The 18,081-nt window shown below is 39.6% G+C and overlaps 1 protein-coding gene across 2 annotated transcripts in view; it reads right to left on the bottom strand.

The window, feature by feature from the left end:
- Positions 1 to 412: 412 nt before the first annotated feature.
- The window catches only part of dpp10 (dipeptidyl-peptidase 10 (non-functional)), a 292,988-nt gene continuing 275,319 nt past the window's right edge, over positions 413 to 18,081 (bottom strand). For both annotated transcript variants that reach the window (XM_084724499.1, XM_084724500.1), the window contains exons 17-26: positions 13,886 to 13,930; positions 11,645 to 11,743; positions 11,480 to 11,549; positions 9,640 to 9,834; positions 7,058 to 7,112; positions 6,084 to 6,183; positions 4,350 to 4,408; positions 3,571 to 3,643; positions 3,197 to 3,270; positions 413 to 2,130 (exon numbers count right to left, since the gene is read on the bottom strand). In XM_084724499.1, the coding sequence (XP_084580625.1) occupies positions 1,993 to 2,130; positions 3,197 to 3,270; positions 3,571 to 3,643; positions 4,350 to 4,408; positions 6,084 to 6,183; positions 7,058 to 7,112; positions 9,640 to 9,834; positions 11,480 to 11,549; positions 11,645 to 11,743; positions 13,886 to 13,930 (908 nt within the window). In that variant the 3' untranslated portion in view covers positions 413 to 1,992. The remainder of the gene's footprint in view (positions 2,131 to 3,196; positions 3,271 to 3,570; positions 3,644 to 4,349; positions 4,409 to 6,083; positions 6,184 to 7,057; positions 7,113 to 9,639; positions 9,835 to 11,479; positions 11,550 to 11,644; positions 11,744 to 13,885; positions 13,931 to 18,081) is intronic.

Below are 18,081 nucleotides of genomic sequence, written 5' to 3' on the forward strand. Positions count from 1 at the left end.
CAAAGTGTGGACGAAGAGCCTCATCTGCACTGATGAAAAACACCTACATTAACTCTGGTACTTCAGATGGCGCAGATTTAAGAGTTTCTGTCCTTCAGCAGAGTTACCATCTGCTCGGCCACTGAGGCCTGTGAGTGCAGGCGGGCCCTGATTAATGCACACAGAGACGCAGTGTTGAGGCAGTGATGATCTCTCTAAACAAGCCTGCCGGGTAATTAATGTGGGTGTCCTGACGCCATGACAGACTACCTCTACTCTTTAATGCAAGTCCCAAGGTGAAGAGACAAATGAAACGTTAAATTGAAGTGTTCAGATGATTGGATTATTCACCCTCTCAAATAATCAATCCCGCAAACAAATGTGGCTGCTTGTGGTTCTTTGCTGCAAAGTGGACTCTATACATCAGCATCACTTGTTGTTTTTTTATATAGTTTTTTTTATTTATAATCATCACTAGAGGACAATCACAATAACCCCCAAACCTCAACCCTGCCCGTTCCCTTTTAAAACAGCAAAAAGAACAAGAACAAGCATTATACAAAATCCATCCTAAGAAGAAAATCAACAGCTGAAAGGAAAACAGTAAAAGAAACAAAACAAGACATCCAGGTCAAATCAATCCACCCCCATAGACTAAACTATCTATGAGATCTGACATCTCAAAAATATATTTATATACACACTCTGCTGTATTGTACTGTACAAAATGTGGCAACACTTGACACATTCCCTGTAGACATGCAAACACCTTACTGACACTGTAAAATTGTCCATCTTAGTACAGCTATTTCCATTAATATCCACTGCAGTTACTTCCTTGAAATAAGAGAATATTCAGAAATATCGTCTCTCGACTTCAAGAAAGCTCTTAAATCGGGTGGAGACGCGCTGAAAAAAATCATCTCGCACCTTTTTAGTGATTCTGTCGCTTGTTTTAAGAAAACTAAGATCAAGAAAACAAGATTAAATGACATATTAAGATGGAGAACTTTTGCAGCGTGGCCTGAAACTGAAATTGCCACATGGCCATTAATCTCACATATAATTCATAACTTATTCATGACCGTACAGCTGACATAGTGATGTAATTGTTTCAGATACTAAACTCACTGCGATGCTTGTGTCTCGAGGACCTGAGTTGACATAGGTTAACATGACACTGCTAATGGATGACTACCACTGCCAGCAAGTAATATTACAGTATGTTGAACCTTATAAGGCATTGTACATGTCTACACAAGACCCCTGTACAATAAAAGTGTGACCTATAAAGACTTGAACTTTTCATTTAGGGTGGGCGATGGCGGAGGGTTTCAGCAGGAAATAGCACTTATTCGGGATCATCTCGGTTGTGGTGACGTTGCGTGACTAAACATCTTTGCAGATGACTGGAGCATTTCCTTGTGCGACAATACAACAACCAAAGGATAGGTGAGATCGAAAGTGTACATCTGTGTTCTTTTCTTCCCAAGTGCTACCACAAAGGAGACTTAACATGGCAAAATGAGTGAAGCCGAGAGGAGAAAAAAGAACCATGCACTTGGTAAGTGTGGATGACTGCGGCCCGGTGAGCCGGCGAAAGATGGAGGCAGTCGTCCGTGCGCTTTGACGAGAAACGGAGCGTCCCAAAACTCAAATGACTTTATGCTAGAGGGCAGTTCCCGTCTCAAGTCCCAGCGAGTGTCACTGTCATGTCCTTCAGTTATCTTCTTGACACATTTACACACCGGCATACACAGTCAAACACTGGAGTGCTCACACACACACACACACACACACGCACGTGCACACACACACACACACACACACACACACACACACACACACACACACGCACACACACACACACACACACTTCAAGAGCCTAATTAACAGCTCTAACCCAGTCTCCATGTCCGGCTAAACACTTGGTCCAAAACGCGAAAGGCCTTGACGGATTTTTAGCTAAATTCTTCAGGCTCTGCCAAAGGTCTGACCCTCAAAGCCTCCCGCCTACTCCTCCTCCTCCTCTTCCTCATCAGGGAGCGGTAATAACTCCTCCTTCAGACACTCCCTGTAGAAGCTGGTCAGTGTGGCGTAGAGGTGCTGGCGACTCTGCTGAGACAGGAAATGGCCCTCGTCTGGGTAGATCTGGTGTGTAAAAGGTAAATCAGTTAGAGGGAAGAGGTTCGTTGATGCACAGGATCTGTACAAATGACCTTAATAGGACTTCTACCTTTTGGACCTGACTGAATGGGAATAATAAATGGGGGCAAAAATGGGATTGGGGGAACTTGTCAGGAAGGGGGATAAATAACGCTTCAAAGTTAGGCTAAATTTTTGTGAGGGATGAACTGGCATGGCCATTTCAAAGGGGTCCCTTGACCTCTCACCTCAAGTTACCCAACTGAAAATGGGTTCTATGTGTACCCAAGAGTTTCCCCTTTACAGACATTCCCACAACTTATTCTGTTTGAATATTTCAGTACAATGGTGTCCATAAACACTATTGGAATAGTATAAATTAGTTCCGACTGGAGAGCTGATACATTTGTGGATTCAATAAGCCTATTTGTATTCATATGTGATTAATTTAGTCCCTGTAGTAGCCATTTCTTTGTGGTTTTTTGAAACTTGACCTTACAGTATAAAATTTCCTGTACTGACCTCTAGGATAATCACAACCACATGAAACATTACAACCACAAATTAGAGACCTGGGACATTCTTACATAAATCTCCAAATGTCAAAAGTTTTTGATCCCAAATCACAGCATGAATCTTTCTATGGTGCCCCTCAATGTCTTGGTGTATTAATGTGTTTTTTTTTTTTTTCTCAATCTTCAAGTGGTAAAAAAATGTTTTACTTGTGCACTAAATGTGTTTAATGAATGGTACCACAAAATAATTATGCTTGGGCTGTCCAAATGGCCAGTAGCAGCCCTGACCCTGTCCCCAGACTTAAAAAAACTTAAGAGGTGATCAGGTTTCTCAACAGTCACTCAAGTTGTTACAGAACATTTAACTGACTTTACTGTGATCATCTGTAGTGATTATGATAGTCACTGTCCCGACGTTCTGACACTTTCAGGCACAGCTAAATGTACAATTAACATTATTCTGCATGTGTTGCAGTGTCATTATATAAAACGTGGGTTTTCATTTTTTACTTATGCAGTATATTTTGCCTTGGCGCTGTTGTCTCTGAGATACTCACCTGCATCGAGTAGTTTGCTCCAACTTTCACAAGGTTCTTGACGAGCTCAGCAGTATGCTGAAAGTGGATGTTGGCTGGAAATAAAGAAACGCAACATGTCAGCAAGATTCAGCCTGAATCCTAACTGGGAAAAGAAGAGACAATCAGATTCTGGCAGGATGGAAATGCCTCAACAAATTCGACATGCATGATTCACCAGCGAACGTTTTCCTCTGGAAATCCCAGCATCCATTTAGATAACCCACTTTTCCTTTTATCTTTTGATTAAAAACCATTTGCCTCATTACCTTCCAGGATTGCATGCTTCTTTGTGCTCAGCAGAGATGCACCACAGATACAGTATTTTCATTCTGTCACAATTTATTTTCTCTTACCATCTGCTGTGCCGTGCACCAGCATCAGTGTTTGCTCCCTAAGTGCCTGAACGTTCTGCAGCACACTGGAAAACTGCGAGGAAAATCAGAAATAGTGGGGAGATAATATGTTGATAGATATGCTAACTGGTATTGAGAAAAGCAATAAAAATATTAAAAGTATGATGAAATGAAAGACACTATGGTAAATTGCATTATATCCTGATTCCATGCACACACACACACACACACACACACACACACATGCACAGACAGTCTTTCAATCCAATTAGAGATTCTCAAATGATAAAGTAACTCCCATTGACACTGTTTTTTATGTTTGCAATAAAAGCAATTGTAAAAATTGTTAAAATCAAGTCTGCGGACAGAAAATGCAAAGCTGAGATATTCTGAAAGCATTTGAAGTGGCTGCTCAGGACAGAATTGTTGCTTGGGTGTTTACAATGTGCTTGCAAACACCTTGAAAACACCTCTGATAGCTCAGCATCTTGTCTGTGCGGGAGGCCTGAGAGAGCCAGACAGCCCTCTTTCAGCGGCTTATAAAAAACCTCCAGCATGCGATCTGACACACCGACGCACACAGTTACCAAAGAGAGATGAGTGACAAAATCCTACAGAGCATGAAAAAACACAAGAAAAGGCAAAGCATCGCTGCGTCTGACTTTGATAGCAGCATTCAGTGACTGTGGGAGCTTAACTGTAGGTGTGTTGGTGATGTTACGGCAAGCCGCTTTCAAAGATCAACGGCAAACAAGCGAGGGGAGGCAGTAAACACGCACCTGATATCTGCTGTCGTCCCGTAATGGCATGCCAAGGTATCTCTCAGAGAACGCTGATGCTGTGCAAATGAGAAGTGATAAATTCTTAAGAGAGCGGGCGGCACACGGAGCTTCAGCTGCAGCTAAATACCCAAACGAAGTGGAGTTCCTGTCATCCTGAGGCCAAATGACATGCTGTCAGCGAGGAGGAAATGACACCTTCTGCAGGTGAAAGGCTCCTCTGTGTCATCTTAAAGGATGCTCTTTATTCTGCTCTATAGAAATTGTGTTGTAAGCTTAGATTCACCTCACTTTTTGTCAGAGGTAAACAGATTAGTTACAGGCAGAGGCTACAGCACAACAAAATGCAATATTTAGTTAGTTGTCCAGGCATTTTGCCCAAAAGTGTGCATCAACCTTAATGCAACATGAACAAACTCAGCAGATTTGGACTCAAAATATATATTTGAATGAGAATGAGAAAACAATTTTTGAGGAATCATATGAGGGCAAAATTGTGAGGATGTCCTAAATACAATACTATGAAAAATGACTTTTTTTTAATCCAGTCATTTCAAACAAATGTTAGATTGCTGCTGTGCCACATTTTTGCTTCCTAAAAGAATAATTAAAAGGAGCAACATGTAGCAATTGTACATGCAAAAATGAGTACAGTAGTCTACATAGCAAGTTGGAGCCATAGACTGTATTTTAGGTTGCAATCCTAATATAATAATATGTTAATATATGATTTATGGTTGACGTGAGTAATTCCCCAGACTCAGGGAAGCTCGGGATGATTCCAGGAAATGAAAGACATCATCATAAACTGACAATAAGTAGTAAGTTGATCAGCTGTTTTTTACTGACAATTCTCTGACAACACGAAGTTCAGCCTGTTATTCAGAAAACAAAAGACCACTTTTCCAAAAATACACACTCTGGACTTTGAGTTAAGTGACTGCCTTTCTTGCTGCCTGCCAGACTCCATTAACATCTCACCAAATAAACGGTGATAACTTACTGACTTGGTTAACATTCAGCATTAATTTGAACTCGAATTAAAGTGAAACAGGCAAATAAAAAAAAAAACTGTTATTCTGGTCCAGAATAAATATTTCAAAGGTGGACACCATGATTGTAGTGTCGCTGCCAGAGAAGTGAGTGGAAGCAATGTCTCAGCAGCAAAAGTTATTTTAACAAATTTTAAAAAGGTACACCTAAAAAAATTAATATTGGTTTGATTGCAAGCTTCATTTAGAATATTTTCACATATTTACTTTGTCTTCAGACAACCTTTTCCGATGAGAAATTGCTGTTTTATATGCCAAATATCATTCTTTCCAAGCCAACCAAACTCCATGGGGGAAATCAATGAAATCACAACATGTGTTTTGCAAAGTGAAAAAAAAATTAATTTCATCCATGGAGTTTTAATGAATTTGAAAAGAGCTATGTTTGGCTTTGGCTTATGTTTCATCCATTATCCTAAATATATTGTAGACGTAAACTTTCTTATAAAATATATATATATATATATATATACATACATATATTTCTTAAGACTTTTGATTTGTAATAAATTACATTTATTAGACGACAACAGCTGAAAGAGTTTCTGTTGCAATTTGTTTGGTGGTCAGTTATTACAGTTGAAAGTACTTATATTTATATTTGACTTGCCAGATGGAAAATATGGAGAGGGAAATCTTTGAGAAATCTTTGTTTCATAAGCATGATGCATTTTGTACTCACCATAGAGTTTCCAGTCTGTCACTGGTGACATGGCACATGCACATTTGAAGAGGCTGTCAGTAGACTTGAGCATCATTAATGTTAGGTACGCTCCATAACCCTGCACAGACAGAAACATTCATGTAACTTCAGTTATTAAACTCAGTGTGCAATTTTGCTGCTGAGCATCTCTCAATCAAAACAATAACAAAAGACATAGTTTGATGATGGTGTGATGTATCGACTATCAAAAATGTTTGTATTTGTAGCACACACTTGGTGTCAGGTAAGATTAAATAAAGTATTGTCTGTCGTAGGTGTGGATAACCTAATGAGTCTAAAGTTTTTTCATGCCCACCTTATCAGAAATTGGCAAATAAGGAGGAATAGGAAATTTCTTTTGTAACACTAACTCTTTCAGCACATTAGCTAACTTTCTTAGCTAATTGTATGGCCAGAGATGAAACACAGAGTAAACTGTTGAAGTGTACATATTGCATAAGTACAATAGCAACTGCAGAAAGATCATCCATGCAGTGAGTGAGCGAGTACATGTCAGCCAGTCTAGTGCCACTGGTTACTGTTAACTTTTTCAAATCACACCTGCCATGAGAGTGAGTGACCGTACTCTGTGTTTTCTTCAGCCATTGTTAAAACAGGCCAGATGTTTTTAGGTAACTATACTGCCTCTCTATAAAAACAGAAAAAGGGTCCTGGGTTTCAGATGATTATTTTCTTAAGAGTTTTTAATAGAGAAGTGTTAGATATGATAACTTTAAACCCTTGTAAAACTGTAAAAACAAACTCAATTTCAATCATCATCGTTTCTGCAAAAACAAGAGACTAACCCTAAAAAAGATCAACTTTAGCGAAACATAAAAAAAAGTTATTTCAGCGGTGCAATTAAACAAGTAAACAGGCATTTTCATATTCTGGAAAATCTTAAATGGATTCATATATTGAACATGGATTTTGCTCAGGGCTCATGAGCTTACCTTTCCAAACACTGCTATCCGTGTCCGATCAATATATGGAAATTTCATCATGTATCTGTAAAAGAAAACACACACACTGTTTGAGCTACACGTTCATATCATCTGAAACTCAAAAGAGCAGAATGTTAAAATATGAAAGATCCTTACAGCAGCTACAATTGATAACATTTCTGCTTTACTTTGATGCAGTGATGTCATATTCCTAGTTTTATTATTTGCATTTCTCTGTGTTTACCATGTATTTGCACTTAAAGGAGATGAATCTTTCAGCAGGCAAATATGGTGGAATAACAGATAATCTGCTGCTTGTGTGCAAATCATCTTGTTGAAAAAGATTTATACCCAAGATTGCTGTCATGTGGCTGTAACATTTGATCACATCAGTGATGTCAGACAATTAATGCAAAATAAAGTGAACCTTCAAGAGATGGATATGTTGTTTTTTTTTCCAAATAAATGTTGCTGTAAGCTGTCTGACAACACACGTAGCTGTCTAGTCAACCCCAGAATGCCCTTAAAATCCATCTTATGAGTAAAAAACTGTCTTTGCAGAAGTGAAATATAAGACACATTTATCAAATGACCCACTCTCACTGACAGTGAGCTGTTTGAATGACCTTTAAGAGCAGCTCTCAAGTGATCATATGATTAATCACATCCACATCCAGCCAATCGCACCAAAGGTTTAAAGTATATTTGCTCCTATTCTCTAGTCACACATCTGTTCATTTTGTAAAAAATCCTCACATTTCAGTAATACAATATTCCACAAAAGCCTCTATGATTGTGATATATTGCTGAAAATTGGTTAGAAATGAAAAGAAATCCAAACTGGAGCAGGGAACATGTTCCTGCTGGTAGATGAGGGACAGAGAAAGCAGAAAATGAGGGAAATCTAGTGCCACATTGACAAGCGCCAACAATAGAAAGAGACTGCAAACAAATTCCAGCTTTATTCTTCGTGTATGTACCTCCAGGGAATGACAAAAAAAAAAGGCTGTGTAACTTTAAATCAAAAGTTTTTTGGAGATAACAGAAAGCAGCCGCTAAAAGTGGTAAGCCATAAAACCACCACATTATACAGATTGCTTCAGATAATGTTGTTCATCCTGCAAATCCTCCAAAACAATTCCATGAATTGTTCCATAACAACAATTCCATGACATCTGAGCGAATTCAAATCTGATCATGTGATAATCAAAAGCTTGACCATCACCTATATGCCAGTATCCTATACACCAGATAGTTTGTCTTTTCCTGGAAAGTGATTAAAAACTGTTGGTGACTCATCCTGCACTAGGGGAGGCGGGGTTACTAAATGTGGGCCCAATGAAGCGCTTTCTAATGAATGACACTGCTGAAGCATGGAAGGAGAATACGAACGTTCACAGGAGTGTTTCTGTACAAAAGCAAAAATTTATACCTTTATTCACTGATTATGATGAAACTGGATCATATTTTGTGGAGAAAATATTTTCGGGTTTTGATGTCCTCTAGAGTAGAGAGTTTCCAAACGGACAGATAGCTTTAACAACTGACTTTTTGCTGAAGTAGCTAACCCTCACTGTTAGTTGTTGTTAGCAGGCGATGAAATCAGACTTAGTAGCCTCCCAGTGAACATGACTGGTCACAGGGACAAACACAGCCTGACAGGGGATACAGTACCAAGGTCATCTACGGAGTTTCCTGATAGAAAGAGAGCTAGCTTTACTTGTTGCTGAAGTAACACTAACCGCCATTATCTCTATGGATCGGTGCCAAGAGGAAAAACAAGCAAGAAAACCACCAGTTCTGTAGCCTATTCTCTGTCTTCAAACACGCCTCTGTTGGTCTCTGAGGCTGTTTTGGTCCAAGTCTAGAAGCTCTCAGTCCAGCAGAAGTGAGCTCATATGACTGTTCTTCCTACATCCATGAGCCGCTAGAGCTCACATGGCGGGAGGCATAACAAACATTCAGCATAACTGGTGACTGTCAACACCTAACCAATGTCTGTGACAAGTCTCTTCCTGGCTGCCTAATAGCCTTATTGCTAAGCAATAAGTCCTCTGCTAGCCATTTTATGGGAATTTTAAAGGACTAGTGTGTACAATTTATAGGGATTTATTAGCAGAATAGGGCAGAAATGGAAAATAATATTCTAAAGTATGTTTTCATTAGTGTATTATCACCTTGAAATAAGAATTGTTGTGTTTACATAACCATATAATGAGCCCTTTACAGAGGGTGCGCTCCACCTCCTACTGTTTCTACAGTAGCCCAGAATGGACAAACCAAATGATAAAGCCTTTTGGGTTTGTACAGGTTTTGTGGCCACCGTCAGTTCTCCGATATGCTTGAAAGATGAGAGTGAGATGAGGTGTTTGTATCCTGCAAGCTCACCACTATATCCCACTAAATCCTATACACCTGGTCCTTTATAAAAACCTTCTTTTGTCTGCATAAACATGTTAGTAAGAGGAGGTATTCTGCTAAAGAGCCGGTATGTGACAGGTATGAAGCTCTTATTCAGTGAAGAAGATTTTATTCAATGTATCAATTGAAAGTACAGTTCAAAGTAGAATAAAGTGAATTTGGTAACATACTCTACTGCTGCAATCTGGTCCTGGACGTCAACAGTTCCCAGTCTCTGGTGGACCTCGTGCAGGATCCTCTGACCCTGGAAGCCGCTGCCCCGGCCGTCCAGACGAGCCACGATGACGCTGTCTGAGCTGACCAGCACAGAGTCCCAGCCGACAGAGAAGTGGTCGCTCACAGCCTGGCCACCAGGGGCGCTGTCACTGCACAGAGCGCAGGACGGACAAACAAGGAAGACATAAAGAAATACAACTAGGAACATCAAGCCGCAGTAGCTGAAGGCAATCAAGAAAGGCAAACATGTTGATGAGGATTAAGTTCATTTTTTGAGAGGATTTATTTTAATGGGTTGAGTTAATCAAGTACAATTCTAATGGATAAGGCTTTTATTTTAATTCATCCCAGTTAATTCATCTAATTAAAGACCAAAACTATCAATCTGTTAGTCTGCCTTTTAATGGTTTCAGACTCCCATCAGTATTTTAATAGTTGGATAACAATGCAGCTCTATGGCACAGAGGAATAGACTATATCAGGCTTTGATACACAAATAACACATGTTCATAGGATACGTTCATTCATGGTTATCCAGAAATTTGCTGACAATGACAAAAATATAGAACATAGAATTGAACAATACATTATTCAATGACACAGAGCCACAGCCTGTGATTGGCATAACATGGCCTTGTTCAGTCTGTATGCAAATGTCACCACTGTCAGTCTGTTAAGTTTGATTACAGCTGGAGCGTCACACATTAAATATGCATACATCTTGTTGCTGCTTGGATAAAAGTGTCTACCAAAGAGTGTATGAGTCTCACAGCAGTTTGTGAAATAGTCTACAAATTTTTATCAAGATTTGTGTAAACAGGTGAAATTTACCTATTTCTTCCCTGAGAAGTTTCAAACTGTTTGTTTACAGTAACTTCAAGGTAGAAAAGCCCTGCATTACATATACTGTATATACAATGTAAAGCTGGGGTAGGTACTTTATTTTGGCCTGGGAATGAGACTCAGCAATCAAAGATCTTTTTCAAGATTGGCTTATTGTACTTCTAATGACAGCAACATGTTGAACGTTTTCTTTTTGAGTTTACCCAAAACCAGTAGCTAGTGACAGTGAGATGCTGCTGTTTGGCTGAGTACAAAAAATAAGCACAGCAGAAACGTTAGTTACAGTTACAGCTAAAAAACAGAAGTAAACAAGTTTGCAGATTTTCCATATGTCCGCAATTTAAATCAGCTGCCAGTTGTCTATCTGTGAGTGGCTGTTGTCATTAGCACGATGTCACTGTGATTCTACAAGTGGTTTCATTCCCTGGTCAAGTTGCCGAAAATTTATACGCAATGGCCAGTCACACTTTCAAAATAAAAGCCTCGGGTATGGACTGACATGAGGTGGAAAAGTGTGCTATGGTCTGACGTGTCCACATTTCAAATTGCTGTTGCAAATCATGGATGCTGATCATAATTTCACTCAAATTCAATTTGAATTTCGAATTCCTCTTTATCAGTTGCTTCCCAAGTTATTATTAATGATTGATAATAACTGCGCGGTGGTGGTGGGGGTCGGGGGCAAACTTTGTTCAGCTTCTGAAGGGGGCCTGCCAGAAAAAGTTTGGGAAATGTGGACTCTCTCACTCTTTTTTTAAGTCATGCTGGCTATTCTTAAAAACATTGGCAATTTGCATCCATTTACATAAATCTATAAACTGCATTTTGTGACTATTTCATGCACTGCAGTGATACTGTGCTATACAATTTTATGTAAAAAAAACAAAACAAAACAAAAAAAAATCAGAATTTGTTATTACGTATATAGTGACGTAGCCGTATGGTACATACATCACCAACAGTAGTCCATAGTGGCGGGAATCAGAGAAGTCTGGTGGGTAGGAGATCTTTAAAGGTAAATCTGTAAAAAAAAAAAAAAGTGCAATAAAAACAACTGTATCACCAATTCATCTGTGATTCACTATAAAAGTACATTAACAAATTTTTAATTCTCACCAAAATGTTCCATCTGAACAGTTCTGAAGTCAGTCAGCTGGATCCTTTTGTACTTCAAGGCTGCCTTCAGCAATGAGTTGTTCTCGAGAATGTAGTAATCTGCAAGCATGAGGGGAATGTGTTTAAAGTCTGAACGAGTCCAAAAATTGCTGCCAATAATCCAAGCGTTGCTGAATACAAATGACCCATAATAACAGGAGGATTTGTCTTTTTGAGCCGCTGATATAATGAGATGAGAAGGAATGTGTATGTAAGACGGATAAGATCTGAGTCTGGCGGATCGTTTCTGACATTGTTTGATTTTGTGGTCATTTTAATGGGTTTGGGGAGCTGAATACATTCCTGGATTTCATCTCTTTGGGGTGCAAATAAAGGAGACAGTTTTAAATCATAAGATTGTAATATGAAATATTCAGCCAAAGACTACGGTGAATCACCTTTTTAATAAAAGGTGCATGTGTCTTCAGCTTTTGAATCAAAAAGCAGGATTCATGAAACACTTCACTGACAGAAAATCCCAAAAGCTGGATATAGTTTGTCAGTCAGAAGCAAAATAATTTGCCTCTGACATTAATTCAAACCGTGACAATTTGGGGCCGTTGTTAAACTTGGATGAGCACAAAAACATACAGTCAAAAGGTTCAGTTTCTGAAAGGCATTTTACACACAGCAGCTTGCTCATTCTGGCCTCAAAAACAAGAGCCGTCCTATTTTCTCCAGATGTAATAAACAATGCCTCCCTGGTTTGGCCATTTTTCCATTCAAGCCATCTGAGTAGCAGCTAAATGAAATGGAATTCATCCAGCATTTCTAATGGAAAACCCAAAATCAATAGACGTCTCATTATGAAACCGCCAGGGGCCTTGAGTTCCCAGCTGTGGATGGAGGGCCTATCCAAATAACCCTGGGCAAATTGCTTGCTTTTCTGCGGCACAGCTGTTAACTTTTTGCAGGAAAAACTACTGATAGACATACAGGCATGGATAACAAGGAGAAGCATGTGTGTACGGTAGGTGTGTGTGTGTGTGTGTCCTGAGAGTGAAGAGAGCAATGTGTGCGTACAGCATGTGTCTGTGCTCATGCCTGCAGGAAAGGAAGAAGAAAGACAATGGCAAAGGGAAGAAATCTAGATTTGTAAGACCCCCCGTTGTCCAGAATCAACTAAAATCGCAAAGAAGCTCATGGTCTTTTCTTTTCACACTGTTGGCTCTGACAGCAGGAGCATTTCAAAAAGAAAAACTCATCAACTTCCATTCAAGTTCTGCCTTGACTCCAGTTCAATAGACAGACCTCGGCTTCAGCAACACCATCAAGGCAATTGCTAAATCAACCGTTTAAACTTTTAAACAGGTAAAGAGATAATTAGAGGTTTCATGTGCAACACAAGGATGACAGAAACTCTTTGACAGCAGGATGGAGTATTGCAATGGTTGCAATGCGCAACACAGCGTCGACTTTTTCAAGGAGGTTGAGCCAATAAAAAAAGGGAGGCTCAAGCTCAAGTTTACAAGCGTGGACACAGCCTTCTGCCACCAGTGGAAAACTGATCCATGACAATCCATATGGATGTAAACGGGAATATTAGTACAACAGATTAGGAATATTGTCTTTTTTGGAATAAGGGCAAAAACAAGGAATCTGGCATATAGGATACTGTTTTGCTTCAAGGAAAAACAAGACAAACACTAAATAAAAAATAACCTTTGGTACCAGAAGAGTTCCACAACTTTCATAGAATAAAAACTATAGACTAATGGACCTAATTACAGTTTCTAAAAATCTTTCCTTCACAAGAAAGGTTTGTTGTCCATGCCAACGTAAAAGATGCATGGAAGTATGTGCACAGTGTTGGTTACAGCATTTGAAATGCACATATCTATTTTTGTATGTAAAGGGGGCATAGATGAGCCTTTATTTGATGATAAGAGTTGTAGTCGACCAGTTTTTACTTATTTATTAATCACAGAAAAAATAACCAAAGACACAAAAAAAATGTGTCAAACTTGGGAGCTGCCTTGTTGGTAGGGTCAGGACTGAAGTATCAGAGGAAGGAGGATCAGTATCAGGGGGATTATCAGGATAAATGTACAGCAATAACAGGTCATCATTTTCCTAAGCTGCCTCCACAGTAATAGTTATTGTTATTGTTATAGTTACTGTTCTTGGTGTGGATGGCCCTTTTTGTTATCATCACATACCCAACATACCCATCATTCCCACAAAAATAAATGGAGTCCTTACTTGAATTATTGAGGCTGTGTAAGATCACAGTAGGTGCTCCAGGACCTGAAGGGGAAAAAGAGAAGCTCATGAGTGTAACTTAAACATTTACTCTGTTGCTGTGCATAAATATTGAAAGATGATTGTACAAATTACCAATTGAAAACTTCAGTATTCATCAAATCAAGATGTTTCCATTGCATTGTAAATGGAATATTTCTGTTCGACAGGTCGCTCCCCTGAAGCAGCTCCACAAAAGTCAAAAGCAGGCCGCCGTCTTGTTTTCTCAATTATGCTTGTCTCCTTCTCTACCTTGCCTTAGGGGTTACAGGTCACTCACATTACCTCCCTAATAGCCTCAGACTGTCAAACTAAGTCAGTTCTTTTCAATGTCCTCTTGCAAAACACTTAGTCAGAGGTTAATAGGATGGCAGGTTTGCTCAATGGCTCAGCTGCGGCTGAATCGCTCCCTCGGCAGCTGCAAAAGGCACTCCGCCGCCACCACTTTCCTCCTGCTCTATTTTCTGTGCACTAAAACACAAACCATAGCTCTCACTTTATTTCCTCTCTTGCACTTAACTGTTGGTGGGCTGTATTAGCTTTGACCTTTGCATTCCTTGCTGCACTTGCTTGTGTCACGCAGAGAAATAGTTTCATTACGTGCATGTACCTGCTTGGAAACACTAAACCAATCAGAGGCGTTTTATGAGTAGAATTAAAAGGCTTGTGTTGCCGCTGATGAAATCAGGTGTCGGGACAATCTTGTCGGGGGTTATGTGAACTTGTGGCCCTCTGAAGACAACAAGCTTTCTCCATTATTTTTATTGCTTTTGGGAAAGGGAACAATGTTATTGTCCAATAAATCACCACGCCAAAGAAGCGCTCTCATCTGCTCAAAATAAATTGAAACCACAAGCCATATAAAGAGTTACCCTCTATTAAATAAGCTATTCATTGCCCAGTAGCACTACCTAAAAGTAATTACACAAAATAGTGTTGCTAATTATTTTAATTTTATGCCTCTCATTTGGAACTGATGAGAGATGAATTTAAAACTGGATGGTTGGAGGGTGACAGATTACAACAGGAAACCCTGACATCTGCCAGATGAATAAATGAAGAACATAAAACAGTATAATCCCTGTTACCATCTGCATTTCTGTTGTTTTTAATTGTACAGATAATTTGAACTCAAAAATAAAAGCTGAAGTTTTAGATGTTATTATTTAAGTTGAAGTGCCCTCCAGCAAGGGGAGACTGGTCTTCTCATCACTAATGGACTGCTGCAACTATTTTTTATGCCACCCTGCCTTGTTCTCCTTCTGTGTTGTTGCTAAGTGTCAGAGTGACAGAGAGACAATGTCCTGGTAGCCATAGTAACTCACTGTCACGCCCAGGACACACTGTTTGCCTGTACCTATGTGTGACGGCTACCTCACTGAACTGTGGCCACACAGACAGCTTTGCCGCTGCTGCTCTTCTACTGCCAGCCCAATCTTTCTGCACTGAGTTTGCAAAAGAGTTTCGAAGAGAAGTGTTGTAATCACAAAGCAGTGATTTTGGTTTTCCTTCATTCAGAGACACGGAGAGAGAGAAAGAAGAAAGAAAACGAAAAAGAGAGCATGCCAGAAAAATACTGCCCTCCTCCTGATATTTTCATGTCTGTAACATATCTGAAACTGAAGGAAGATGTCATGATGCTGGGATGATGCTGACATGACTATTAACAGATCAGTCTAACTGTCTATTTTTGCTGAGAGCCATGTGCGTCACATGGAAAACAAAAAGGTGACATGCTGAATCTCTAGAGGAAGTGCTTAACCAGCCAAGACATTTACTTCCTTTGTGGTGTCACAGACAAAAGTCCTCAAATAAACAACAACACTGCAACACAAAATAAGTTTTACATATACAAGCCTATAGTTTATGATACTCAGAAAATTTAGCAAGCTAGCAAAGGGTGAAGACAGCAAAAAAGTGAGACATGAGCAATGGAGTACAAACACAAAAGCTGGTTTCCGAAGCACAAATTAAAAGAGACAGCAAAGCTTCCAATTCTGCTTTTCATCCAGAAAGACTAAATAGCGAGTACGAGTTGTTCCCATGGATGCATTAATGGGAGTGCGACCATGCTCCATTATTCATCTGACTAATAATCAACCCCAGCCTTCACACAGACGTAACTAATGTTATGAATGTGATATGTATTTTTGACCAAGACAAAGAAAGACCTTGGTGTCTTGTACTTCATTTTTAATTTTTGGATATTGAAATTAAAATCAAATAACCACGTGTTTTTTTGTGTTTTTAAATACCCGTTTCTGAAAGGAAAATCCAACTACCAAAAGATACACTGACTGCAGGACCTGCTTTGATAATCTTGCACTGGGGCCCCGACTCATCACACTGCTGGACAGTAAGAGGACAGGAGGACATGCTGTTCTGCCACAGGAGCTGCTGACTGATGTTAAATATAATAGACTTGTTTATATATCTCACCTTCCCCTGAATAACTAACTAGCTTTGTCACTAGTCGCTTTTTAGAATTAAAGTTGGTGGATAAAGTGTCATTTACACTTTTTTTTTTATATGGTTGATTTTATCCCCATCACTTTTGAAAAGAATAATTTGTTAAAAAAAAAAAGTTCTGATGAACCACAGTTTCACATTATCTTTATAGAGCTCACAAAGGAAAAGCTGAGTAACTATGCTGAAGTGTAAACTCTCACAATTTGGAATTCATTTTCTTTTACTGCACAAGAAAAATATTTTCTGGGAAGAAGTAACCAAAACTCCTGTAAATCAGCTTTAAAACATGATGCACTGATGACGTAAGAAGTTGGAAAGTAAGATTACTGTCACATCTCCTGGCAGCTCCTAGTATTCATTCTGCTGTCTGCTCTGTTTTCCCTGTCACATTCTGACCCTCCTGTCATTTCAGATCCAGCCACTCCCCTCCGGTATCCGCCCCCCGATTTCCTGCCAGTCCCATCACCTGATCATCTCCGCCCATTTGCTCACCTCCTCTTACCTCCTCTTACCTCCCTCATTATTAGTCATGCAGTATACATCAGTCCACTTCCACTCTTGGCGTTGCCAGCTTGTCTAGTTAAGTTTGCATCCACCCTAGCTCTTTAACTTTTCTAGCCTTTGTTCTGCCTGACAATTCTCTGCCTAACCCCTTTCTGTCTGTTCTGACTGGCTACCTGCTTCTGCCTGGCTGTTGATTCAAGTAAACATGAACTTTGATCTTAACCTGTCTGTGTGAGTCATGCTTTCCTGAGCCATTGCAGTTACTCAAAACAAGTAGTGCTGCCCCCTGGTAGTCTAACATTGGAGACCCCTCAATTCTCCTCAGTTCTTCAGGTTTTCTTGATATGTGTTGTTGGGTTTTTTGTCAATCAGTTTTAAGTGTATACTTCTGGGAACATTTCATTTCACCAGGAATGGCTGCAGAGTAACTGACAGCTGCGGACCTGAACCCAGAGTGAAGCCTGGATTATACTCCCAAACAGCACGGCCAAATAGTCGTTCGGATGGAGGGGTCTTGCCCAACAGTGCTGAGCAATAACACATTACTTAGTAGTATATTACTGTTACATTAATGCTTTACTCAGTAAGAAGAAGTGTAATCAGTCACTAATCCAAGTAAAAATAGGGTTCTGCAGATCTTTCAGCAAAATGTAGTAGAAATCAGGTGATTTGCAGCTTGAGATCATCAAACTTGGAGGAATCAAAAGGGCTGGAGCACAAGTGACCAATGTACAGCTGTATTAGTGCAAACAGAACATTTCAACACTACTGTGCCTTCATCTGACATGAGACAAGCTGCCCCATGTCTAATCTAAGTAACTCTAAATTATTGAGTCGCTTTTATAAAAACTTTTTTGACCTAGGGAGGCTATCTTATGATGAGATGTACATGAGACAGATCATGTCAGCTTCTAGTCAAAAAGCTAAACAAAGTATCAATGAGGTGGGAGAGAGGCATGGTGTCCAGAAGTGGAGGTATTGTTATAATTTTGAGTTTGTTTGGCTCTTCAAGGCAGAATATGCGGTGATGGAATCTAATTTGAAATTTGAGTTTCCATAGACGACAGCTGTACAGCAAACAACAAATATTTTGAGTGTTAAGAGTCAACAGCTAATCTTCTCATGACTGGACCAGCTGTTCAATTTTGGGGTGCACCAAGGCTGCCAAGACGGTACAAAAGTAA

The sequence above is a fragment of the Lutjanus erythropterus genome, chromosome 8 (genome assembly GCF_056507025.1).
Source record: "Lutjanus erythropterus isolate fLutEry1 chromosome 8, fLutEry1.hap2, whole genome shotgun sequence".
Taxonomy (NCBI): domain Eukaryota; kingdom Metazoa; phylum Chordata; class Actinopteri; order Lutjaniformes; family Lutjanidae; genus Lutjanus; species Lutjanus erythropterus.